Source organism: Macaca nemestrina, chromosome 10 (assembly GCF_043159975.1).
Source record: "Macaca nemestrina isolate mMacNem1 chromosome 10, mMacNem.hap1, whole genome shotgun sequence".
Classification (NCBI taxonomy): domain Eukaryota; kingdom Metazoa; phylum Chordata; class Mammalia; order Primates; family Cercopithecidae; genus Macaca; species Macaca nemestrina.
This window is the reverse complement of record NC_092134.1, coordinates 85,364,480-85,390,953: the sequence shown is the minus strand read 5'-3', so window position 1 is coordinate 85,390,953 and position 26,474 is coordinate 85,364,480. Positions and strand designations below refer to the sequence as shown.

General features: G+C 44.6%; 2 protein-coding genes across 20 annotated transcripts in view; one reads left to right on the top strand and one right to left on the bottom strand.

Moving 5' to 3' along the window:
• LOC105492929 (phosphofructokinase, muscle) overlaps positions 1 to 21,631 on the top strand; it is a 45,870-nt gene extending 24,239 nt beyond the window's left edge. For all 12 annotated transcript variants that reach the window (XM_011760318.3, XM_011760313.3, XM_011760308.2 and 9 more), the window contains 21 exons: positions 6,272 to 6,345; positions 7,220 to 7,297; positions 8,726 to 8,915; positions 9,173 to 9,338; positions 10,090 to 10,134; positions 10,580 to 10,688; positions 10,802 to 10,897; positions 11,150 to 11,242; positions 13,265 to 13,390; positions 14,848 to 14,912; positions 15,408 to 15,471; positions 16,273 to 16,422; positions 16,882 to 16,952; positions 17,312 to 17,399; positions 17,486 to 17,638; positions 18,340 to 18,504; positions 19,316 to 19,377; positions 19,605 to 19,716; positions 20,563 to 20,662; positions 20,744 to 20,849; positions 21,094 to 21,631. In XM_011760318.3, coding sequence (XP_011758620.1) covers positions 6,272 to 6,345; positions 7,220 to 7,297; positions 8,726 to 8,915; positions 9,173 to 9,338; positions 10,090 to 10,134; positions 10,580 to 10,688; positions 10,802 to 10,897; positions 11,150 to 11,242; positions 13,265 to 13,390; positions 14,848 to 14,912; positions 15,408 to 15,471; positions 16,273 to 16,422; positions 16,882 to 16,952; positions 17,312 to 17,399; positions 17,486 to 17,638; positions 18,340 to 18,504; positions 19,316 to 19,377; positions 19,605 to 19,716; positions 20,563 to 20,662; positions 20,744 to 20,849; positions 21,094 to 21,238 — 2,258 coding nt within the window. In that variant the 3' untranslated portion in view covers positions 21,239 to 21,631. The remainder of the gene's footprint in view (positions 1 to 6,271; positions 6,346 to 7,219; positions 7,298 to 8,725; positions 8,916 to 9,172; positions 9,339 to 10,089; positions 10,135 to 10,579; positions 10,689 to 10,801; positions 10,898 to 11,149; positions 11,243 to 13,264; positions 13,391 to 14,847; positions 14,913 to 15,407; positions 15,472 to 16,272; positions 16,423 to 16,881; positions 16,953 to 17,311; positions 17,400 to 17,485; positions 17,639 to 18,339; positions 18,505 to 19,315; positions 19,378 to 19,604; positions 19,717 to 20,562; positions 20,663 to 20,743; positions 20,850 to 21,093) is intronic.
• LOC105492931 (ankyrin repeat and SOCS box containing 8) overlaps positions 1 to 26,474 on the bottom strand; it is a 55,346-nt gene that overhangs the window by 905 nt on the left and 27,967 nt on the right. For 5 of the 8 annotated variants that reach the window (XM_071071810.1, XM_011760323.3, XM_011760327.3 and 2 more), the window contains 2 exons: positions 7,623 to 25,434; positions 210 to 6,561 (listed from right to left, as the gene is read on the bottom strand). In XM_071071810.1, the coding sequence (XP_070927911.1) occupies positions 24,802 to 25,434 (633 nt within the window). In that variant the 3' untranslated portion in view covers positions 210 to 6,561; positions 7,623 to 24,801. The remainder of the gene's footprint in view (positions 1 to 209; positions 6,562 to 7,622; positions 25,435 to 26,474) is intronic. The other 3 variants (XM_071071812.1, XM_071071811.1, XM_011760322.3) reach the window with 3 other exon arrangements.

Below are 26,474 nucleotides of genomic sequence, written 5' to 3'. Positions count from 1 at the left end.
TGACACAATCTTTGTTCTCATGATACTTATTAGTATATTAGTAAAGCTAGACTTTTTAAACTAATATTTGTTATAATTGTGATATAGGTTATGAATCAGAAAGTGCTAGAATGAAGAAACTGAGGAAGGAGAGTATGGAGGTCTGAGTTTAGGAATAGTGACCAGATTAGGAATGCAGAGTCCTAGTTGAGTTTGCAGAAACCACAGACCTGGCTTTTCTTGCATCTCTCTTCTCTGCTGGCAGAGTACCATGCCAATACTGAATTCTTTAACATGCACTTGAGCATTGATCCTGAAACCTTGGTAGAATGGTCTGTGGACCCAGATTGTCAGATCAGGGGAAGAGAGAAGAAAGCCTGCTAAACAATCCAAGTGAGATACACAGAGTTATAAAATGAAGAAGATATTTTTAGAGAGGGAAAGAGGGGAAAAAAAGGTCAGCCTAGGATTTAACTTGGGTCTAAGAGCAGCAGAGCCCTTCCACCTTCTGATCCTGAGCCGTGAGGCCCTCTGAATCTAGTGATGGCCATAACTCACTGCTATAAGAGAAAGACCCTCTTTTATGGAGGCAGGGACTATAGATAAGCTAATTTCTGAAGGACCCAGCTGATAGGCATAGTGTATCCAGGGAAATATCCCACCTGCAAATCCCCATAACATCACAGCAGCATATCACTAGGGATTGAGAGTGATAGAAACTAAAATTCTATGGAGGCAAGGAGGCAAAACAGAAAACTCAAAATAGAGCTGAAAGGTCCCAGCTGAAGGAGAAGCTCAAATTCAGAAGTCGCCTGCCCAGAGCTGAGTTTGATGGACTCTAGTTCTCCCAGGGAGAAAACATAGAAATGTTTTTGTTTTTTTTCCCCTGAGGGTTTGTGGGCCACATGGAAAAGTGAGATTGAGCTGTCTAAAATCCATAGAGGTCACAGCTTTGTCATTCCCCGAACTCAGCGAAGCTAATCATCTCTTGAGGTAGAAAAATGGCCAGGAATCGGATATCCTGAGCTCAAAAACGAAGAACTCTGGGATGCTGGGCTGATGCCGTACCAAATCCTAATTCCCTTTCCAGCCTAGGAATGGCTTCAGCCACCAAAACTATGCTACCTTTAGTAGCCATAAACATTGTCATAAACATTGGCATATTCTAACCCTGGAAAGGACCTCAGTCAGTCATCTGCTCTGGCCCTCTGTCTCCAAATAGCCAGCCATTACAAATGTATGTTTATCCTTTTTTTTTTTTTTTTTTTAAGAGATGGGACGGGATCAGCTGGGTGCGGTGGCTCACGCCTGTAATCCCAGGACTTTGGGATGCCGAGGCAGGCAGATCACCTGAGGTCGGGAGTTCGAGACCAGCCTGACCAACATGGAGAAACCCTGTCTCTACTAAAAATACAAAATTAGCTGGGCGTGGTGGCACATGCCTGTAATCCCAGCCACTTGGGAGACTGAGGCAGGAGAATCGCTTGAATCCGGGAGGCAGAGGTTGCGGTGAGTCAAGGTCACACCATTACACTCCAGCCTGGGCAACAAGAGTGAAACTCTGTCTCAAAAAAAAAAAAAAAAAAAGAGAAATGGGAAGGGATCTTTTTATGTTTCCCAGGCTGGACTTGAACTCCTGGCTCAAGCAATCCTCTTGCCTCAGCCTCTCAAGTAGCTGAGACCACAGACCATGTGCCACCGCACCTGGCCTTTTCTATTTTTAAAGGTTCGCGCGAACAGAGATTCCTTTACCTCTCTGGCTTGCTATTCTAGGGTTTATAATTTTTACTTATGATATCCATTAGAAAGTGCAATTCATCTCTAACAAATGTTTATTCCTCATATATTTTAAAAAATCTTATGAAAGTTAAGACAGAAAGAAATTATTTAGTGTCAGCTTTCAAAAAAGTCATGCTCAAGTCATTTATTAGATTTTTTTCTGTCTAGTCTCATAGAGACCCATCACCCACAGTTCTTCTTTCTAAAACCTCTTCCCAATATGCCGTAATTGGAGACTCCAAACTACGTGCTTATGATGTTCTCCAGAGCCCCTCCTGACTATCCCCAGAATACCTATTGGATGGTGCCTGTAATCTTATCCTTCGTCTTGCTTCTAATAAGTCAGACAGCTGCCATAGAGGTTTATTTAGGGCAACATGGAACAGCCAAGGAGACTCTGGCCAGGACTGGCTTGGGGCCAGACTAGGCTGGTCAGATTGGCTGGGAGAGCTCAAAGAATTACTGGGGCTCCTTAGTATAAACTATTTGTGTACCCCAAAGTTTGTGATTTTTAGGGAACTAGGGGTTTGAGGCGCAGGTACCAGGTGCACAAAGAACATCCTAAAATTTGGTTTCTAGGAAGACACTCAGATGTTCAGTTTGGAGACAGGATGAATGACTTCTGGAAGTTGGTGGGGTTGAGGTAAGAAGAAGGCAGAGGGAGAAGATAATTTCCTTATTGTGAGATTTTTCTTATGCCCAACTGATTTGGATAGTCCCTGTCCACCATCTGTTGTTTGCTTTTGTACTGAAAACCTTTGAGTCATTTGTCTCTCTTAACTCTGGGTATACCAACAGGATTGCATTAAGTTAGAGTTTTTGCAGGAACATTTACTCAGCTTGGGAGCAAGAAACAATGTTCTAACCTATACATTTCAGAACAGTTTTTCCCTTATTTCCTAAAATTACAAGTTCATACTCCAGAACTCCAGGTATCCAGAAGAGAATCCCATAGGCCTTGTGACAGGCTGGAAAACAAACTTTAGTTTCATATCTATTCTGATCTTATTGAGCTGACTTTATTCGTCTTTCCTAAAGCATTGATGACTTTGTGTTGACTTTTGACCTTGTTCCTTTCACACACATAGGCTGTTTCTCAAGCTACTGAAAAGCTCCTCTCTTCACAGATTTTTTGGTTTTGATGCCTTCCACTTAAGGGTGTGAACTTAGGCTTCTAGACTTCATGGGGCTTTGCCTTAGTGATGTCATAAGTGAGCTTTGACATCAGTGCTCACCAATGACTTCTTGTTGACAAGTCCAACCTTTCAGGCCTTACCTTAGACTAGTTATCAGAAGCATTTGGCACTGTTCCCACTTCTTGAAACTGTCCCCTTTTGACTTCTGAGACATTGCTAAGTCCTGGTTCTTTTGTATTTCCTGCTGCCCCTTATTAGTTTTCATCATGGAATCTCCCTTCCCCTTCCTGTTCCTTCAATGTTGGTTTTCCTCAGGGTTCCATTCCTTGCCTTTTTCTCTTATAATTCCACATATTCTTTTGAGATAGTCTCTTCTGTGTTCACATGGATGCTCCATAAGGACTTCAAACTCAACATATCCAAATATGAATGTATCACCCCCAACCCAACCTGCCCAAACCAAAACCTGCCTCTGCTGAGTTAATGGTACCACACTTTTACCCTTTGTCTAAATCAATCACGGGACATTTTCTCCCTCTCTGACCCTTAAAATGTAATCACATTGCCAACTGGATATAAGTCCTATTGCTTCTGTTTCCTAGATGTCTTCTATCCAGTATTTGTTTTGTCCCAAATGCTACTGTTCCAGTCCAGGTCTTCCACATTTCTTATCTAGGATGCCAGGTAGCCTCCTAACGCTAGAAATCCCTCTCTCAAGCTGTCTTTCACGCTGCTGCCAGAGTTATCCTTCTGAGATGCAGATCTCATCATGTCCCTCTGCCCGCTAAATTCTTCAGGGATTCTTCGTTGTCTGCAACTTTTCTTTTTGGAGGGGGTCACAGACCCCTTTAAGAATCAAATGAAAGCTGTGGACCTTCTCTCAAAAGAAATGTCCATGCCTGCAGAACTTTTCATACAGTTTTGTGGGGTTCCTGGATTCCCCGAAACCCATCACCCATGGATCTCCAATTAAACCCTGGCCTGTAGAATACAACTCAAACTTCTCATGGCACATAGGTGCCTGCCCACCTGTAGAACTTCATCTCTCACCACTTCCTAGTTTATATTCTTTATAATACCAAATTACCTATGGTTGTTTTTTGACCCTCGCCTTTATTTGTGCTATTCCCTCTGCCAAGAACACTCTCCCTCAAATTCTCCACCTGACAGAAAAATTTTAGAGGAAATTGTCCTTTAGGTCCCATGACAAATGTTGTCTTTTCTGTATAACCTTCTCTGACTTCCTTCTGGCAGGCTTAGATACTCTTTGTCCCTGTTTCCACTGTACTTTGTATCTCTCTCCCTCTGTCTGTCTTTTTTTGAGAGATGGGGTCTCACCGTGTTGCCCAGACTAGACTTAACTCCTGGGCTCAAGTGATCCTCCTGCCTCAGCCTCCCAAGTAGCTGGGACTATAGGCATGCACCATTGTGCTTGGCTCATGTCTTTTATAGGGACCAATAGACCATATTGTAATTCTCCACATATCTTGAGGACCATTACCAAGTCCTTTATCTTGGTATTCCCAGATTCTGTGTTGGTCATTGCTGTACCCCCCAGTGCCTAGCACAGTGCCTGGAACATGATAGGTGTTCAGTTAATATTTGTTAAGTGAACAAATGAACCTTCAATTTGGAGCTAATAGCCATGTAATACCAACCTGCAAAAAAAGAAACATTTTGATCTTTTTTATTCCATCCTATTCCTGATAGCTTTGGATTATTCAAAAGTTTGTGATGGTTTTTAGTTTGGTGCTGCAGGTTTTCCCGATTACTAGCTCTCTTGGTGCTTGCTGGTATATTACATTTCTCCAGGCAGGGTTAAGGACAACATGAACAGATTTTAGATTGAAACAAAAATATGTAGTAGAATATCTAACAGAGGGTAGCTAAAATGATTCACAAGAAGTTGACCCATTATGGCTGTAAGATTCCTTGTGCATCACCATGTGCTCCTCCTCACATTACATGGTAGGAAAGGAATGTCTCCCATCTGTCACCAATAAGGCCATGCTTAGCACAGGATCAGTGCATTGTTCCTAATATGAAACACACATATGGGACACCTGCTGTGTGTTGGGAAGGGCTGGTTTTTTCACAGTGCTCCTGGAAGAGAGTTCTTTTCACTGAAAAACTACTAGGAGAGGGATAATACTCATCTGTGAAAAAGGGAAAAGGATTGCTTCTGTATTTTAGTCCTAAGCTTTTATTTTGTTTTGTTTGAATTTTATTTATTTTTTTTACAGATGGAGTCTTGCTATGTTGCCCAGGCTGGTCTCGAACTCCTAGGCTCAAGCAATCTTCCCAGCTGACCTCCCAAGTACTGGGATTACAGGCATGAGTTACCGTGCCGAGTCCTAGTCCTAAGTTTTTCTTCCAGTAGAAGCAGAGAGAGAATGATTTACAGCATACTTTTCGAGTTCCCCATAAACATCTTATATACAGGGCCACAGGAAGAGACTAACAAATATTCGTTGACTAATTGAGGAAATGCCAGGAGAAGGCAGTGAGAGAATAGAGTCCCCACCAATTCTTCCTGCACACTTGGTCACAGCCTCTTCTGGCAATGTGGGAACTAGTGAATCACAACTGTGTGGCACACATTGGAACATAGACCAACTCAAGTGACACAAAAAAGGGGTATATGTGTGTGTGTGTGTGTGTGTGTGTGTGTAGACTGAGAGAATCAGCTGTCCAGTAACAGATATACTTATGAACTTGTGAATAGACTGTGACTTGCCAGGTTACTGAACCATATAGAGTCATGTCCTTGTTCTTAAATGCCTACTAAAAGCTGATGTCTCGATATAGTGCAGAAAGCAAGGAAAAACCTAGTACAGCCATTGAGATTAGTAGGACAAACCTTAGAGGCTGATAGTGTTAACTTAGGCATTTGAGAACTTGAATTCTAATCTGAACTTTCTAAAAGTACTAGCTTTGTGCCCCTTGACCTTTTTGAGTTTCAGTTTCCAAATCTTTAAAATGGAGACAATTCCAGGATTGTGGACAGGATTAAATGAGATGATGTTTGACAAGCTCTTGGCAGTGTCTAGCCCACAATACACATTCAGGAAAATGCTTTATTCTAGTTGTTATTATTTCCCAGATGGTCCTATCAAGGAAAGGTCTTGGGAAAGGCAGGATTTTTGCGGGGCTTGAGGAGCAATGAATGCAGATTATCTGAAGCTCCGGTAACATTGACTGCAGTAATTGGGAATGGGGAGGTCAGAAGACTTTGATGAGAGGATTATTCTAGATTCAGAGAAAAGACTAAGTAAAGTACTGATTCATTTTTTTTAGCCAAATGTAATATATGTGGATTCCAGGGCACCTTTTCTTAGGAGCAACCCCTCCATGACTTCTTTTGTCCCTCCTTTCAGGTATGAATGCTGCTGTCAGGGCTGTGGTTCGAGTTGGTATTTTCACCGGTGCCCGTGTCTTCTTTGTCCATGAGGTTAGTTCTGTACTTTGTTCTTCATCATTCTTTCTCTGCCCTCTTCTAAATCTGCCTTCTATCCCCTTCCCACGTTCTGTGTCCTTACCTCCCAGTTAGTTACATTGCTATGTTTGATTTTCCTTGGCTCCCTATCTTCATGAGTCACTCTTTCCTACTCTTGACTCAATAGGGATGGTGGGACCCGGGCATCTACAAACTGGGTCTTCATGTTGCCTGTTCAATTTAAAGGAAAAAGTAACTCTCAGTTCTTCTTTCATCTCCCTCAAAACAGAGAAAGAAATGGAAATGGGTAGTATTTACAGCAAATTTAGTATATCCAGGGGAAGAGCCCCAGGAGGGAAGAGCCTTGCTGTATTTCTGTAGTTTGCATAACTTCCTGAGGTTCTCACTCTTCTTTTGCACCCTTCTCCCAGTACTCTCTCATGCTTTACCCACTCTTCTTTTTATAAGGTCCACCCGCTTTCTTCTATCAGATTGTATAGTCTCTTAGAGCAAGTCACATTTCTTTCCTTCCCTCCCACCAACTTCCCCTTCTCCTTTTCTCCATGGTTATCAAGACCATCTGTTATCATTGGTCCCCTGTGAAGCAGATTGGAGGAGATAGGGTGAGCCAAAAATAAGAATTAAGATTATTCGGAAGGATATCCACATCCCGATATTTAAAGAATGGGAGAAACTAGAAGAGAGTATTGCAAAAGTTGACGTCTCCTTCTTTGGACTGTGTTAAATATAGTCTCACGAGCATCCAGGACTCACTAGTGGGAGGAGGTGGCTTGACTCTCAGAGAACCTCTTCCCAGGGATCCTGTCTTAATCCTGGGAATTTAGGGAGAAGCCTGTCAAGGGCTTAACAGTTATAATATGTCCCACAGGGTTATCAAGGCCTGGTGGATGGTGGAGATAACATCAAGGAAGCCACCTGGGAGAGCGTTTCGATGATGCTTCAGCTGGTATGTTGTTCCAGAGAACTCCCTGTCCCATATTTGCTCTGTCCTTGTTTCATCCCACTCTGGTTTGGGCTCATGGTCTCCCAAATTCCCTGTCATGTGGTTTCATGGGAAGGAATTCAGTGACAAGAGAGGGACCCTATTTGCCCTTTACTCTTAGCATTTGAAAATATCACCCTGGTTTCCTGGGGCAGGGAGAGGGTGGAGGAGTGATCACAGGATGCTTTGCTCTTTATGGAAAGGTCATAAACAAGACTATGGGGACTGACACATAAGCAGGTCTTACTCTAGGGTCACGGGGAAGGTCTGGCCCTGAAAATAACCTTACCAGAGGACTGGAGCCAGAGCCAGAAGTAGAGCTGAAATTTGCCAGTCCTCATGTGATGGAGATGAGGTGACCTGAAACCAGACCACTTAAAGGACGAAGGAACTGAGACAGACTTTTGGAGTCTCAAAAAAATCCTAAGAATATCCTGAGGATTTCCACAGTCCTTTATGCTACTTGCTCCATGTTGTGTTAGGCTTCTCATGTGTATCCACTGTGGGCTAGCCTACAGCGAGTGAGAGAAATACAATCATTTGCTGGTTTACTGAAAATTTGTAAATTACATTTGTATCCCCCTTTTTTCAGCTCAGTTCCCTAAAAATCCATGGGCAAAAATTTAATATGCAGTATCTAGTGAAGGCTCTACCTAGGTGCTAGGTAATGGTGCCTGCCATAAAGTGGTCTGAGAATGAACCAGAATTCTCCACCAGTATCCCAAAGTCATGGCTGCACAGGAGGGCATAAGATATGAAAACCTAATCAGGGATAGAAAGCCTTAATTTCCCAGGGACTTACAGATACCTCTCTTGGGGTATCTGTAAGGCTTTCTTTATCCAGAGCTATTTTTCCTGTAAATACCTGGATATTGCAGCTTCTGCTACTGGCACCATGGATTGCAAGGAGCTGAGGGGAAAGGATTGGCAGTACCTGGGTACAGTTAGAAATCTCAGTGTAGAGAGAGGAAAAATACTACAAAACACATTGGGATGAACTCCTAATAATAATTTAATATCAGGCCATTAGGGAGAATTTCTAAAGACTGAAGTCACTGCTTCTAAGATGTGAAAGTTGGAGATTATTTGAGAAGCCAACAGATATGTGTGTATTCACTTTTTCTTTTTAGGATAGTCACAGATGACAAAACCTTCAATGAAATGGGTTCTTAGCAGTCTTCTAAGATGTATAGCAAAATATGAGAATGACCCTATGATGCCTCAGCCAGCATCATTTCCCTTTACTTTGGAATGGACAGATCACTCTTAAGGATGTCAAGGAACTTTCTAGGGACTCACACAGTTATGTTAGGCCATCACAGCTTTGGAATAGGGGATATCTCAGCATGTTGAGCCCTGTCTCTGGAGAGCTGACTTCTACCTGTTCCAAAGGGAGGCACGGTGATTGGAAGTGCCCGGTGCAAGGACTTTCGGGAACGAGAAGGACGACTCCGAGCTGCCTACAACCTGGTGAAGCGTGGGATCACCAATCTCTGTGTCATTGGGGGTGATGGCAGCCTCACTGGGGCTGACACCTTCCGTTCTGAGTGGAGTGACTTGTTGGGTGACCTCCAGAAAGCAGGTAAGAGATTTTTCACAACAGTATTGCTTATTTGTGTGGGTATGTGCACGTGTGTACACACACACATCACCCCTGCCCCCCTTTTACCTCCCATTGGAGAAAAATGTTACCCAGACACAAATAGGCAGTCTTTGCCCCCTTTTTCTGATATTGTCTACAATTCCTTTTGGCTAGAGTTTCTTCTCTCTCTAGATATCTCCTCTTTAGGCATGCCAGGTACCTCACCCAGTGGCTCCTGGTTTGCTTCTCATTGTCAGGTAAGATCACAGATGAGGAGGCTACGAAGTCCAGCTACCTGAACATTGTGGGCCTGGTTGGGTCAATTGACAATGACTTCTGTGGCACCGATATGACCATTGGCACTGACTCTGCCCTGCACCGGATCATAGAAATTGTAGATGCCATCACTACCACTGCCCAGAGGTAAGGGGACTTGGGAGGTAGGCAGTGTAAGAAGATGGCAGCTAGGACAGGCTAAAGGGCTAGAGGCTGCCGAAGACTGAAGTGTTTGAGCTATGGTGACTATAATGACCAGTTTTCTGGGGCTAGAACACTATTTTTAACTAAAAATTATCTAGAGCACTGAAATTGCACTGCTCCCTTAATGATATATGATTTGCCTTTTGCCACTGTCTGGCCCACTGTCCAAATATGCAGCTCTGAGGTCTTTCATATCTTTGGGCTAAATGGTTATTCTTCAGACTGGGCAAATCTAGGGAGCCCAGACATGAGCTACACTTTCCCACCATATCATAGAAAGTATAAGTGCTGCTATGACCACCATGGCTCAGAGATAAGAGGACCTGGAGGGAGGCAATGTAGGATGGGAGGATAGAAGGGTAATCGCTTACCCCAGGGTAATCCTAGAGGATTCCAGTTAGTCCAGTCCTCCCTTCACTTCTTATCCTTTTCTCTCCTTTCCTTCCCTGACCCGGTTCCTCTCTGGAACAGAACCTCTGTATAGATACCTTTTACTGCTGTGTTTTCTCAGGCCTGGGAAGGATACCTTGTGGCTAAAGTATTTCCCCTAGGTCTTCCTGGTCTCAGGAAGTCTGCTAGAAGGCCTGGCAGCATACATGTATCTCCCAGAGAGGGTAACTGGCCTAGATGTGGGTGGTGGCTTGATCTTGGCCATACGGTCTCTTGGACTGTGTCCTATGTGTATCTCTTGCAGCCACCAGAGGACATTTGTGTTAGAAGTGATGGGCCGCCACTGTGGGTAAGATCCTCATTCTGACCCATTTATTCTGTGGACCTAGCAATAGCCCTTTCCTTTTCCCCAGGTAGTCCAGTGAGGTCTCTCAGTAGCAGCAGATCTGGAGGTGCACATGCTCCTTGTGGTGTGGTTCCCTTTCCTGCCTCCATCCCTCTCCATTACATCCCCACACATGCATGTGTGTACATGCTCAGGCACATGCTTGGTGTAAAGAGTGGGCAGTGCTCTGAGGCTGGAAGCCACTGTGGCAGGTGAACATAAGTGGAAGGTGTCCGTTAGAGACAGAATCTCATTGAGGGGCCCTGGTGCTCTTACACTTGCCCCAAGAATAAAATGGAGGCTCTCCAGACCTTTTATCAACTATGAGAACTAGGAGAACTTGTTGGGTATGGATGAGGCTATTTGTAGAATACAACTTCTAGCAGGATGCTTCTGGCCCTCATCTCAGATACCTGGCCCTTGTCACCTCTCTGTCCTGTGGGGCCGACTGGGTTTTTATTCCTGAATGTCCACCAGATGACGACTGGGAGGAGCACCTTTGTCGCCGACTCAGCGAGGTACTGGCACTTTATTTTGCCCTTAAGAAATCCCTCACCCTGTTCCACTGATGATCTGTTTCCTACCCATCAGCTTCATTCCATTGATCATTTTACCCTTTGTTCTCAACCAGACAAGGACTCGTGGTTCTCGTCTCAACATCATCATTGTGGCTGAGGGTGCAATTGACAGGAATGGAAAACCAATCACCTCAGAAGACATCAAGAATGTTCGTATGAATGAAACCAGATAGGTCTTAGACTCCATAGCCCATTCCCTTCTGGCTTCTGAGTCTCCTGACACTGCTTCTCCCCTTGGTCCTTCTGCACATCACTCCCTGGGTCCCTGCCCCTGGTTGCCTCCCACAAAGAACCATTACAAGACAAGAGGCTGAGCTGTCCACGGTTCACCCAAGTCTCTGCTTGTTTTCTTCCTTTGACTCTGCGTAACCCTCTCTCTGTCCCTCTCTTGGTCTCTTCAGCTGGTGGTAAAGCGTCTGGGATATGACACCCGGGTTACTGTCTTGGGGCATGTGCAGAGGGGTGGGACGCCATCGGCCTTTGACAGAATTCTGGTAAGTCACTGGGCTCTGTGGCCTTCATGCCTTAAAACCCTCAACCTTGTAGTCCTTCCTCCTCAGGGCTGCACTTCACCAGATAGGGACTTACACCACTGGTTGTGTTACCTCTCCACCAGCCTTTGGGCTGCATTGGTCACTGACACATTCCCATACACTTGAGGGTCCTCTTCTGTTACAAAAATGATGAGAGACTTTGCCTTCCTAATGGTGAGGAGCAATATCTTTTTGTTTTGTTTTGTTTCGTATATTTTTAATAAGAATTTTGAAATAATGGTAGATCCACATTCAATTGTACAGAATAATACAGAGATAGTCCCACATACCCTTTGCCCAGTTTCCTTCAATGGTAACATCTTGCAAAATTGTAGTACAATATCATCACCAGGATATTGACATTGATATTGTCAAGCTACAGAACATTTCTATTACCACAGGATGTCTCATGTTGTCCTTTTACAGCCACATGTACTTTACCCCCACCCATCCCTCCTCATTCTTAACCTCTGGCAACCACTAATCTGTCTCTTTGTCTGTAATTTTTAATCTCATGTATATTATATAAATGGAATTGCATAATATGCAACCCTTTAGGATTTTTTTTTTCCACTCAGCATAATTCTCTAGATATTTATCAAAGGTGTTGTTTGTTTCTATAGTTTGCAGTTTTCTACAGAGCAGTACTCCATGGAGTGGATGTATTACAGTTTGTTTAATCATTCAGACATTTGAGTTGTTTTCAATTTTTGGCTATTAGGGATAAAGCAACTATGAACATTTGTGTACAGCTTTTTGTGTGAACTTAAATTTTCATTTCTGCAGAGTAATTGCCCAGGAGTTCAATTGGGTTGTATGGTAGTTTTTTTGTTTCTTAAAAAAATTTTTTTTTCAAAGATACTGCCCAACTGTTTCTAGAATAGCTGTACCATTTTAATTTCCATCAGCAATTTATGAACAACCTGTTTTGTTTGCATCCTTATCAGCATTTGGGGGTTGTCACTTTTTTATTTTTAAATTTTTTTAAATTTTAACCATTCTGATAGGTATATAGTGGTATTTCTTTTCTTTTTTTTTTTTTCTTGGAAATGGAGTCTTGCTCTGTTCCCCAGGCTGGAGTGCAGTGGCATGGTCTCAGCTCACTGCAACCTCCACCTCCTGGGTTCAAGGGATTCTCCTGCCTCAGCCTCCCAAGTAGCTGGGATTGCAGGTGCCTGCCACCACACCTGGCTAATTTTTTAAATTTTTAGTAGAGATGGGGTTTCACCATGTTGGCCAGGAGGTCTTGAACTCCTGACCTTGTGATCTGCCTGCCTCGGCCTCCCAAAACGTTGGGATTACAGGCATGAGCCACCGGGACCAGTCTTTTTTTTGTTGTTTAGAGATGGAGTCTTGCTCTATCACCCAGACTAGAGTGCAGCGGCACAATCTTGGCTCACTGCAATTTCCACCTCCCGGGTTCAAGGGATTCTCCTACCTCAGCCTCCTGAGTAGCTGGGATTACAGGCACATGCCACCATACCTGGCTAACTTTTTGTATTTTTAATAGAGACGGGGTTCCACCATGTTGGCCAGGCTGGTCTTGAATTCCTGACCTCAGGTGATCTGCCTGCCTCAGCCTCCCAAAATGCTGGAATTACGGGCATGTAATCCCAACCTTAGACACTCAGTTTAAACCCTCTTATCCTATATTCATTGGAAGAGCAAAGCAATCTCCTACCTTGTTTTGTCAATAACAAGGGAACATTATTAAGCCCCAGTAATCCTGTTGGTTACTGTAGTGGGCATGTTTCTCTAGAACTAAGTAGAATCCTTGAGGTTCTGATGGCAAGAATACAGAGTCATCAAGCTTTAGATGAAATCTGTTTGGGGAGGTAAAGCCCAGTAAGTTCTTTGCTGCAGTTCTTAATTGTGAGACTCAATCTTGTGATTTGGAAAAGGCCTCAAGTATCCTGACTCTCTAGGCTGAGCCAAGATGAGGCAGCCTGAGCCAGACTGTCTTTGTTCTCTGGACTCCTGCAGGGCAGCAGAATGGGTGTGGAAGCAGTGATGGCACTTTTGGAGGGGACCCCAGATACCCCAGCCTGTGTAGTGAGCCTCTCTGGTAACCAAGCTGTGCGCCTGCCCCTCATGGAATGTGTCCAGGTGGTAAGTACTGATCCTAAACCCCTTTCTTAAGAGTCTCAAGCCCCTGCCTTGGAGTTCATGGGGCATGAGACCAACATCTAAGGCCACTGGTGTAGGAGCAGGTGGAAAGGCAAGATGGTATAGTAAGAGACATATGGGGAAAGAACACAGTGGGTTTTGCATAGGAGCTCTTAACTAAGCTTCAGTGTTCCCATCAGTAAAATGTTCCTAAGGAAGGTGGGAGATTCTACATCCTCCTTAGTAATGAAACCCAGTATCTCATAATATACAACCTCAAACATTTTTATCATGTCTTTATTGGAAGAAGAATGCAATATTCCTCCTAACTTTATTAAGAGCAGGAGAATATTATTAAATTCTAGCTGGGTAGTTTTTGTCTCTGATTTCTATCTTGAACATGTTTCTCTGAACCAACATGAGGTTACTAATGCTCACGTTGAGGGTTATTGTAAGGATTGGAGATAAACTATATTAGCATGTGATGCAGTACCTAGCAAATGTTGAGTGCTCAGGAAATGGTGGCCTTTATTATGAAGGAATCACTCCTTTGATACCACAGAGTGAACATGGTGGCTGGGAGGCTGGGAGCGAGAGCTAGGGTATCTGGCCTGGTTCTGAGGGCTGGTCTAAATGCTCCCCTTCTTCTGGCCTCCTCCTCTCTGAGACCCAGGAGTCCCAGTGACCTGCAGCCTTGCTTGGAAATGTGTCTGTGAAAGCTCCAAAGCGAAGGCACTGGCCCACAGAGCTGAAATCAGTAGTTGAGAAGCACACAGCAGGGATCAGTCCTTCTTCCTAACTTGGTTACCTGTAGGATCTTCATTTACTCATGACTTTAGAGGCTGCTTTAAGGCTGGGGACCTGGGTGTGGAATGGAAGATACTATTTATCTGTGAGCATTCTTCCACTCTACCCATACTTCTAATAAACAGAGCATAGTTCTGAGCACAGTGGCTCACACCTGTAATCCCAGCACTTTGGGAGGTCAAGGCAGGCAGATCACAAGGTCAGGAGATCAAGACCATCCTGGCTAACATGGTGAAAAATACCAAAAAAAATTAGCTGGGTGTGGTGGCACACTCCTATAATCCCAGCCTCTCGGGAGGCTGAGGCAGGAGAATCGCTTGAACCCAGGAGGCAGGGGGTTGCAGTGAGCCAAGATCGCACCACTGCATTCCAGCCTGGGCGACAGAGCAAGACTCCGTCTCAAAAAAATAAAAATTAAAATAAAATAAACAGAGCATAGAATCAGTTCTTTTCTTTTGCTGCTCATTACTCAGAAAACTCAGGAAAAAACAAAAATACTTCTGTGAAAGTTTGGGGGCATAGGAAAGGTGGGGTATAGAATGGGCAGAATCTAGTCACAATCCCAGAGATGGGCAGAGTTTGACTGTGGGATGGAAATCCAGCTGTGCAGAATTGTGACCCTGGAGTTGAAACTGTCACTGCTCCCCCCTCAGACCAAAGATGTGACCAAGGCCATGGAAGAGAAGAAATTTGATGAAGCCCTGAAGTTGAGAGGCCGGTGAGGAAATGACGGGAAGCTCACTAGCTACAGAAATCAGATGCCTGAAGTCAAAGATCTCCATGACTCCAGGCCCAGAACATAAGCTTCTGCTGCTTCCTTTTCTGATTCTCTCTGCAGCAAGTTCTTGCCCAAGAAAGTTAGTTGTCAGGTGTCTGGAAGGATCAGTTCATCTCAGGGATGCGGTCCCTGGCATCAACCTTTTATAATCTGTTATTCCTATATGTGAGCCCCAGCTAGATGATAAGTTCCTTTAAGCAAGGGACAGTCTCTTGTGCCGAGCACAGTGCCTGGAGAAGAGTACTGAGCGAGTGTTGGATGAACTAGTGGCCCCTTTGCAGCCCCTGCCCTGTCCCTGCTCTGCCCCAGTTCTGTCCTCAGAGGTTTGCCCTATGGAACTTCACTCTGGGAGCAAAACTTCAGACCAGGATCCCCATGGCTGCTGGCTGTGGGGAATGGCCTGAAGACACCTTTCTCTATTTGTACTTCCTACAGGAGCTTCATGAACAACTGGGAGGTATACAAGCTTCTAGCTCATGTCAGACCCCCGGTATCTAAGGTACTGGCAAGTTGACTTGCCCTCTCCCCTTTTGCTTCTCACTCCCCCAGTCTCTCTTCATAAAGTGCTACCACAGTCCATACAACGTAAACCTTGCCAACTTCTCTGCCCCACTCTGATCTTCAGTGCTGGGTCCCTGGCCCTATTATTATGATTTTCTCTTAACCACCCCAGATACCAGCCCCCTTTTTAGTGTATCCTGGATATCTCTAACACAAGACCCATGCCCACTTCAGGACTGGCAAGATAGCATGCAAAGAATGGGAAAGAGGGCTTATGTACTTTTTCTCTGGGAATATCTAGGAATAATCACATCTAAGTGTATCTGAGCCACCTCTTCCATTGGAGTCGTGGTTGTCATTATTGAGTATATTATCAGAATTGTTTGGGTTGCTTATTAAACTTGCAAACTCCTGGGCCCCTCTCTCAGAGGAGATTCATATCTGGGTAGAGGCCAGGAATGTGCAGGTTTAACAGGCTCCCCCAGTGGATTCTGATGCAGGTGATCCAAGGATCACACTTTGGGAAGTGCTGCTCTGGAAGGTCTCTCATTGTATAATGTTGATATCTGAGATGGGGGACAGCAGCTTTGTTTATTGATCTGTGATCAAGAATTTTGCTTCCATAGTATGTGGTAGCAAGTTGTGCTGGCATTCCTTGGGAGAGGGGTGTGTGTTGTCTCAGGCAGATGTCCTGATCCCTGGATGACAAGGGTTCAGAGCTCTGCCTCCTTTACTGACCTCCTCCCTATTCCCACACTGGGTTTCTGTCCTCCTTTTTCCCCTGCTTCCTCCTGTATAGAGTGGTTCGCACACAGTGGCTGTGATGAATGTGGGGGCTCCGGCTGCAGGCATGAATGCTGCTGTTCGCTCCACTGTGAGGATTGGACTTATCCAGGGCAACCGAGTGCTCGTTGTCCATGATGGTTTCGAGGGCCTGGCCAAGGGGCAGGTATGGAGACTAAAAGGAAGAAGGGCACATATTCTAGGACCCAGGAGCAGTCATAGGGAAGATAAGTGTAGCAAGAATGACCTGTCCATTCTCTTGGCTTCCTCTGTTCCTCACTACCTCTCTCTCCTCTCTCAGGGTCCAGGCAGAAGTAGATATTTAATGTTAGGGCAGTAGGAACAGGCAGGAATTACTGGAATGCACCATTGCAAACAACATGTCCTATTTAATTCTCTATCCCAAAGCTCAGCACAGTGCCTGGCATAGGTAGATGCTTAATATTGGTGAATGAGCAGTAAGGGTAGAAGAAGTTCAGTGCATGGGGAAAAGCTAATACCTGGTGTACCTCTTCCAACCAAGGGGGATCCAGGGGTGGGGTTAGAACTCAAGCAGTGGCACCAGTCCCACACAGGCCTCCTAGTGCTTTAGCTTTGAGCAGAGCTCTGTGGCTTTTCCCCACAGATAGAGGAAGCTGGCTGGAGCTATGTTGGGGGCTGGACTGGCCAAGGTGGCTCTAAACTTGGGACTAAAAGGTAAGTAGTACTGCAGAGGCACCTCTTCCCAGTGACCTCTTCAAGTTGCCCTTGGATTTGGGTGTCAATTCATTATGCCAGGGTCTGCTTCAACCACCCTGTTGTCTGGGTCCTCCACCCCCAACTTCACAGTTGCTGCCATGAGGGCAGACATGCCCATCTCAACATCTTTCAGCAGCTCTGGCAATTTAGAACTCCAGTGTGTATCCTTGGATAGGACTGAGAGGGTGGGCTAGGGAGTGGGGCACAGGTCAAGAAATTAAAAATAAAGTGCCTCTAACTCTAGCTTTTCTCTCCCTCAATTTTCCTGTCTCTTCCACAAATTCCCATTCCTGTCCCCGCCATCACTGGTCAACTAGGACTCTACCCAAGAAGAGCTTTGAACAGATCAGTGCCAATATAACTAAGTTTAACATTCAGGGCCTTGTCATCATTGGGGGCTTTGAGGTGAGTGCCCGCCACCGTGTCTCCCTCTCTCCCTCCCACTTCCTCTCCCTCTCCCCAATCCTGCCCTTGTGCTCTCTTCTTCTTAGGCTTACACAGGTGGCCTGGAACTGATGGAGGGCAGGAAGCAGTTTGATGAGCTCTGCATCCCATTTGTGGTCATTCCTGCTACAGTCTCCAACAACGTCCCTGGTTCAGACTTCAGCGTTGGGGCTGACACAGCACTCAATACTATCTGCACGGTGAGAGCCCACCACCACTTCCCATCCCTTTTGGCCAGGATTGTAATCCTTCAACTGAGTGTGGTCCTGAAAAGTGAGCTTCTCTTTGTACCAAACAAATGGGAATGTTTGAAAACGATTCTTTGGCTGGGTGTGGTGGCTCACACTTGTAATGCCAGCACTTTGGGAGGCTGAGGCAGGCAGATCACTTGGGGTCAGGAGTTCAAGAGCAGCCTGGCCAACATGGTGAAACCCCATCTCTACTAAAAATACAAAAATTAGCTGGGTGTGGTGGTAGGCACCTATAATCCCAGCTACTTGGGAGGCTGAGGCAGGAAAATTGCTTGAACCTGGGAGGCAGAGGTCGCAGTGAGCAGAGATCGTGCCACTTTACTCCAGCCTGGGTGACAAAGTGTTTAGTTTCCTCACCTGGAAATGCACCAATACCCTGAATACCAAATGTTTTGTGTTTTCTTTCTGAGATCGTGCAGTCTAATTTTCTGAGCAGTAGAAAGGATAGGTACAGCTTCCTTCCCAGGAGAGATGTTCTGCAGTGTGGTTGGCAAATATGCCTGTTACCCTAAATGCAAGAACTTGCTCTAGGGGCCCTGCCAGCCTATAGAGAATATAGTTCCAGAGTTTAATTAGTGGCAAAGATTAAAGAGTGACAAGAATCAGGCCCCTGATCATGTCTTTCTAACTATAACGCATTGTCCTTGCAGACCTGTGACCGCATCAAGCAGTCAGCAGCTGGCACCAAGCGTCGGGTGTTTATCATTGAGACTATGGGTGGCTACTGTGGCTACCTGGCCACCATGGCTGGACTGGCAGCTGGGGCCGATGCTGCCTACATTTTTGAGGAGCCCTTCACCATTCGAGACCTGCAGGTAGCTGGCCACCCAGAGCCTGCTAGGTAGCTCTCCCCTGTCTCCAGACTGTTTCCACAGTGATCTAAACTATGAGAGCTCAAGTTGAGGACAGAGCTGATTGGTCTGTGGAATCCTGTGAAGACCAGAAAGAGCACTATGCAGGCATTCTCTGGTGTCACCTCACAGGCATGACCGCAGCTACTATTGTTGGAATGCTCATTTTGAATCAGGTGGCCTGGTGCTAAGCCCTTTGTGGGCATTTTTGCATTTTATCTTCACAATAGACATGCAAAGAAGATACTATCTCCATATAACGGAGAAAGGTTTAGAGAGGCTAAAAAACTTTTCTAAACTCCTAAGTGAGCAGATGGTTTAACTGATTGAGAAAGTCAGTGATCTTTTTACTATATCATGTCTCCCCTTCAGATTTCCCTTACTCCCGTTCTGCTTTTGAGAGAGATGCTGTCTCAAAACAGAGACATAAAGTGTCAAAACTGACACTGGGACCACAAGTCAGCCCTCTGAGGCAAGGGGAACCAGAAAGGCTTGGAAAGGGAGACTGGAGAGGGTGAGGGGCTGAACACTGACAGTTACTGAGGCTATCTGTAGTGCTCCCTCTTCCAGTTCTGTCTCATTTGGAGTCATTGTTTAAATTTTAGTCCACACTGAGGTTCTTAAAGGAATTAGGCCCAGTTGAGGCCCAGGATTGTAAACAACTCTCTTCCATGTCTCTCTTCCTTCCTGGAGAGGTGTGGTGTGGAAGAAGAGAGATTTATACCCAACCTTACCCACTCCCGATTAGGCTTAGGATTTACTCTTTCATTTTCAGGCAAATGTTGAACACCTGGTGCAAAAGATGAAAACAACTGTGAAAAGGGGCTTGGTGTTAAGGTACCTCATCCATGGTTCCTAAGTGGAGAAGAAAAATAAGCTTTGGCTCAAACTCATAGAATGGCCAGGGTTGGGACACCCTGAGGAATCTGTAGATATAAAGGGAGGGGGCCAGCCTATCCCTTGAATCCTGGGAGGAGACAAAAATTGAAAGGAAAGAACAAAGGCAGAAAGGGGGGATGGAAAGCCAACCACAGAGTCACAGGCTTTTGGTCTCCACCTGGCAGGAATGAAAAGTGCAATGAGAACTATACCACTGACTTCATTTTCAACCTGTACTCTGAGGAGGGGAAGGGCATCTTCGACAGCAGGAAGAATGTGCTTGGTCACATGCAGCAGGTAGGGAAGACACCCTAGTCATGCCCTTCATCACACAGCCGTACCTGCCAACAGCCACTGAGGCTTCCACTGGCCTTTTCCAGTCTTCTGGAGGAGCCTGTTAGTGCCATCATAGAGCATGGGCCTGCGGTCTCTTACAGTCATAGAATCAAAACATCTTTATCCTGGAAATGACTTTAGAGATTATATGGTCTATCCTTTTCATTTAGGGGAGGGTTTTCAACCTTGGCAGCTTTGCCTTTTGGGGCTAGATGATGATTTGTTATGGGTAGCTGTTCTATGCACTGTAGGACAGTTGCACAGCATCCCTGGTGTCTACCCACTAGATGCCAGTAGCACCTCCCTCTCACTCCCGATTGTAACAAAAATGTCTCCAAACATTCCCACTTTCCCACCTGCTTCCTCTTAATTCAAAGGAAATCTGTATGATATTTTGTATTATTCTGAGGTGCTACCAAGGGCAGCCAGATTGGGCCACAAAAAACACTTTTATGTCATCATTGACAGTGACCAACAAAAGCTGCTGGGCTGAAGAGGGGCAGGCAGCTGACCCTTTGGCCAATAAGACTAAAACAGGATCTGGCAGCTGTGGAGCTAAAAGAGGGGATTGTGGGGCCAATCATCTTCTTTAGTTATTCTTATATCTGATGCATGGCCAAATGTGCTGGGCCAGCCTGGCCTTGGATCCTGGCACTGCCTCAGGACACTCTTTCATAGTTTGATTTCTGGATTCCTGTTTTGGGCCGTAAACCTGGGGCCCATCTTTCCTTTTTCTCTGTGTGTCTCGATATCTCTGCCAGTTTATTAGAGTCCTTCCCTCTGTAATTTTTATGTTTCTTTCTCCAGGGTGGGAGCCCAACCCCATTTGATAGGAATTTTGCCACTAAGATGGGTGCCAAGGCTATGAACTGGATGTCTGGGAAAATCAAAGAGAGTTACCGTAATGGTAGGTGGGGTGAGAGACCGAGTGCCCTCTGTAGAGGCTGGTTCCCCAGTATAGAAGCTGATTGACCATCCCTTATTGCAGGGCGGATCTTCGCCAATACTCCAGACTCGGGCTGTGTTCTGGGGATGCGTAAGAGGGCTCTGCTCTTCCAACCAGTGACTGAGCTGCAGGGCCAGACAGATTTTGAGTGAGTACCTCTGCTTTCTGGAGTGGTTCTCTCCCTGGTAGTTTCAAGCTCTACTGTCCTCAACCTGTTCACTGTCTTTAATCCTTTTTTTTTAAGGAGTAACACCTGTATTCTTACCCATTTCAGATGTGATGCACATGTCCTAAATCTAACCTCTTCTGTCCAACTACTTTCTATAAACCTTTGGTAGAAGTTGATTAGGGTACTAAAAGATTATATCATCATCTACCTCATTCCTCCGTAGGCATCGAATCCCCAAGGAACAGTGGTGGCTGAAACTGAGGCCCATCCTCAAAATCCTAGCCAAGTACGAGATTGACTTGGACACTTCAGACCATGCCCACCTGGAGCACATCACCCGGAAGCGGTCTGGGGAAGGGGCTGTTTAAACCTCTCTGGAGTGAGGGGAACAGATTATCTGATCATGGTCAGCTCACCCCCTGATAAGTACACATCTTCTCAGTGTTTTAGCTGTTTTTTTCATTAGGTTTCCTTTTATTCTGTACCTTGCAGCCATGATCAGTCCTGGCCAGGAGCTGGAGGGGGCAGTGGGTGGGAGCTCCTTTTAGGTAGAATTTAACATGACTTCTGCCCCAGCTTTATCTGTTACACAAGGCTGGGCACCTCTAGTGCTACTGCTAGATATCACTTGCTCAGTTAGAATTTTCCTAAAAATAAGCTTTATTTATTTCTTTGTGATAACAAAGAGTCTTGGTTCCTCTACTACTTTTACTACAGTGACAAACTGTAACTACACTAATAAATGCCAACTGGTCACTGTGCTTTCGCTTCTCCTGTTATCTTCCCAAGTGGAATGTAATACTGTCAGCCCCATGTATCAGACACTTGCCTGATGAAGCAGTAAAAATGTTAAGGGTATCACAGAGGGTGGAGGAAGGGATTATCTCTAGTACACTACTTGCTGGCTGTCTGAAAAATTATCACTGCCAAACTCTAAAAACAGTTCTAAATAGTGACTGAGAATGTTTGTTGCTGGAGTCAGGGATTAAGGCAGCCAGATACTCTTTGCACAGTTCTTCAGTGGGAAGAGAAATTAACAATATATATCAAGCACTGTGGTAGGCATTTCATCACTGAAGCCTCATAACTTTTGGAGGGCAATAGTGACAGCCTGACTTCAGAAAGGAGGACACTGGAGCTCAAGATGATTGATTACATAATGTCTCCTTCAATATTATTCAAGTAGAACTCAAAACTCAGTTCTGACTTCAAACCTCATCCTCATTCCCCATTCCTCTGCTTCCTTACCATGCCATATCAAATCCCCAGAGCCATAAGGCCTATGAAAATGAAGTGAAAGGGAAAGTGCAGGCATTCATTCAGAACATTTTAAATGCTAATTGCCATTGATTTATAGGTTCTCTTTCCTATCTTTAATCTTAGAGCTGTTTCCTCGAGAAAATGAAGAGGGAAGGATGGCTCAGGGGAAGCTAATCAGAGGGAAAATGTCACTCTGTAAAGACTAAAAAAATTAGGATGATGATACGATCTGGGGAAAAAAAAGGCATAGTGAAGACCACTTAAAAACAAAAAAACGAAGACCTGTGAAGGTACATGCTATTTTCCCAGAGCTAAAAAGATAAGTGAAATTGTGTTTGAACTCTTAAGTGGAAGTAAAGCAGAAGTTATTAGCCACCAACCAGGAGTGATTATGAAGTAACTGAGAAACAGGTGACATTTTTTCCCACATGGACAAAACTTTCTCTTTCCAGAATATTAAGTATCTATGATGAGAAATGAAATAGCATCTAAAGCAGTTTATAAATCTACCAGAATATTAGAATCACCTGAGGCCTTTGAACATACTCATGCCCAGGTCTATTTATTTTTCTGTAGAGATGGGGACTTCAGCTCCTGGTCTCAAATGATCCTCCCATCTCGGCCTCCTAAAGCGTGAGGATTACAGGCATAAGCCACTGCGGCCAGCCCTACTAGGTCTGCTTTGGACCAATTAAATTAATCTGTGGGGGTGGAGCCTGGGCCTTAGTATTTTTAAAATTTTTCCTAGGTGGTTCTAATTAACAACTAGACTTGAGAACCACTGACTAACGCAGTGGGATCTCATTCCTGGCTACATCTGAAGCACTCAAGCCCCCAGAGACCAGAAAATTCCAAAGAATTGGTATGAGGTGAAGTCTTGGCACCAGTGTTTTTAAAAAGCCTTCTTAGTAATTTTATGTGCAGCTGGAGTTGAGAACATAAAAGTAGTAATTCCAAATTTGGGGTGGGAGAAGGTATAAAGGAGCTCTTCAGATACTCTGCCCAAGCCCTCTTGTTCACTCCAGCAATGCCCAGAATCACTGTTGCTAATGGGAGAAAGGTTGGGATGAAAAGTTACATTGAACAGCCAGGCAGTAAAAGAAGAACTTTTTCTAAGGGGGGTTGGAGAAAAGTAGGAAAAGTAGAAATTGCCAAACTTGCTTTTAGAACTATTTATTCCTCTTTTTTTTTTAATGGTGTTTTTTAAACACCAGCATCAATAGGACAAAAGACATCTGTTTTCCAATTAGCTGTGTCAGTAGATTCCATTCATTGTTTGTAGTTCCCAATCAGCTTTAAAAAAAAGTTTTTCAAATTTGCATACAAGTCATCTAAAATCAATAACAACTTGATCTAGTTTAGAAACATGAAATGAAAGAGTATTGTTCACTAAAGCAGATCTCTTTTGGGTAGATGGACCATCACAAAAGAAGCTCTTATATGCTTTTCCCACTCCCATCCCAAGTCCACCCTCCCGCCAATTGTATTGTATAAATCAATAAAAAGCAAAGGTTCCAGAACAACTGAAAGAAAAATAATTCCAAACTAAGCAGAGTGAGCTTTCCATTGGGAATGAAGACCCATGGGAAGAGGCAGCCCAGCCCATAAGTCCTCCCTGCTGGCACACACACTGTAGGTGTAGGAACTGCCTGCGAAGCTCATTAGAACACACTGGCTATCAAGAAGAGAAAAAGCTGCATTACAAGAGAAGTTCTCAGGGCTTTAGGAGTTCTTAGGACTGTTATTTCAGAGCTATTTATTACTGTTATTGCAGAGCTCTTATTATTTCAGAGCTACTGTGTAGCCCTTGGGCACAACCAAGAGAAAGAGGCAAAGACTGCTGTTTCCTTTGATGAGGGGAAAGAGGTCCAGTCCCTTCTGAATGCCCCAGGACATGGCACACTAGGGATGTCATCCAGCCCAGTTCTGGATCTGCATCATTTGAGGTTATAGTATCCTCATCTTTGGGACGCAATTGCTGTTAGCTGAAATTGTGATTTTCTTAAATTTTTTCACAGATCAATTAAAAAAAATTTTTTTTTTTTTGAGACGGAGTTTTGCTCTTGTTGCTCAGGCTGGAGTGCAATGGCGTGATCTCGGCTCACTGTAACCTCTGCCTCCCAGGTTCAAGCAATTCTTCTGCCTCAGCCTCCTGAGTAGCTGGGATTACAGGCACATGCCACTATGTCTCGAACTCCTGACCTCAGGTGATCCGCCTGCCTCAGCCTCCCAAAGTGCTGGGATTACAGGTGTGAGCCACCATGCCTGGCCTAAAATGCTTTCTAGAAGGGATTCTTCTGGACCATTAACCATGTCCCCAAAGGAAAACCATACACACATTCTTTAAGTACTTTCCATCTTCCCAGAGAAATTTAGTTGCACTGTTGACTCCTTCCCTAAGGGGGAGGATTGAGGGAGACTTCTTCTGCAAAGTGCAATATAAAAAGCCAAGTAAGCAATAAACAGAAAACAAAAGTGAGGGATTTTTTTTGTTTGGTTGTTTGGTTTGGGAAGGGGAGGTGCTATGGAGTTTACTGTTGTGACATGTTGCTTCAAAATCTATAAACCACACAACAGGAACAACTGTTTTTCTGTTTTCTGTGACAAAGAGTACTGCAGGCACAACCTCACCCAGAGTTGCCTGCATGATGGTGCAAACATCTTCTCCGGGCTATTCTAAAAGTAACAGGTATTCCTTCAAAGAAGCTGGCAGTGGAAGGCCCTTCACTGCATCAGGGAGATACTGGAGTCCCAGGCTACGGCGTACGGCATAGCGAGCAAGTGTTTTTAGAGTTCCTGGAGCTGAGCACAGAACAGTCAGTTTTTCACATAGCTGCGGGTCTCTGGCCACCTCTCGTGGCATCGTGCCATTTTTCCTCAATTCAAAGTGTCCAACAGCTCTGTGGAGGAGCTCAAAGCAAGAGTCCTCTTTCTCTGTTCCAAGTCCCCTGACTAGCAGAGCCACCAGGCGGGAGATGGGTGTCTGGCCTATTAGGTTGATGACTCTGACCTCTGCACCATAATCCAGAAGAATACTGACACTCTCAAGATTTCCTTTCATGGCAGCCCAGCTGAGCGGTGTATCATTGTTATAATCCAGGGCATTGACAGAGGCCCCACTCTCTAGGAGAGCCCGCACACACTCAGCATTGTTCTTAAAGGCTGCCCAGTGAAGTGGGGTATCTCTGTTGCCATCCAAAGCATTTGGGTTTGCACCATACTCCAATAGGACCTCCACACAAGCCTCATCTTTCTCTGCTGCATAGTGGAGGGCTGTTCGGTTATACCCATCCAGGGCATTCACCTGTAAAAAGGGAGGAACTATTACAGTAGACAGACTACTGAGAGGAAGACAGGACAGCAGCAAAGAAGCTTACATGGTTACCCACTACCTTTGCTATGCAGTGCTCTGAACAAGAGGGTCAACAAGCAACTCCCAGGGAGTGCTGGTGATAAAGATGAAGATATGACAGGAGCTTAGGAGCAAAATGGAAAAGAACTGTCCTCAAACAGTCAACACTATTATGTGCATTGACTAGCTGGTCTGCATTATTTCAGTTTTTGCTGCAATGTTCATTTATTCGTTAGAAACTCTACCACAGAGTAAAGGGTAAGGCAGGAATAGAGGAAGTCTAAGTCCCTGTAACTGCTCAGAAAGATATTTACTGGAAAGTTGCTTGACTACACAGAGTTTTGGATTATTTTACTTATCCTGACCCTTTCTGTACCCTGTGGCTAATGTAGCAATCAAACTGAAAAACACAGCTTTTGCTATGTTCTTTAACCATACAGAGAAGTTCAAAATGTTAGAATGTAAGTCAGACCTTTCCAAAAATATGCTGTGGGTTCACGAGAGAACCCAAATGAAAGTATGTGATAGGAAGAACACAAATCTCCCAGTGCTGGAAAAGCAGCTGGCTTGCTGACAGTCAGTATCACTTGCAGTTTTTTTCTTCACATTTCCAAATAGCATATTCCCTCATCAATGAAAAAAAAAAAAACAAAACAAAAAACCCTGAAACATTTAAGTAAGTTCAACCTTCTTTTGGCTAAAACCTATCTTAAGTACCACTTCTTAAGTACTTTAAGTACTTTTAAGGATACTTTAGATTTAATTAGAGTTGAGGGATCTCTGCGTTTATATTTCCTGGATAGACAATAAGCAATGAGAAGATTAAATGGCAATATAAACAGCACCTACAAGGTAAGCTTCCTGAAGTGATGGCCAGTGACAGCTTAAGTTAAGGAGAAGAAAGAAAAGCAGAGTATCAGCACTATAAAATGGGGCAAGCAGGGTGGGGACAGAAAGGCAAAGGAATGAAATCCTTAGATCATTTTATATAT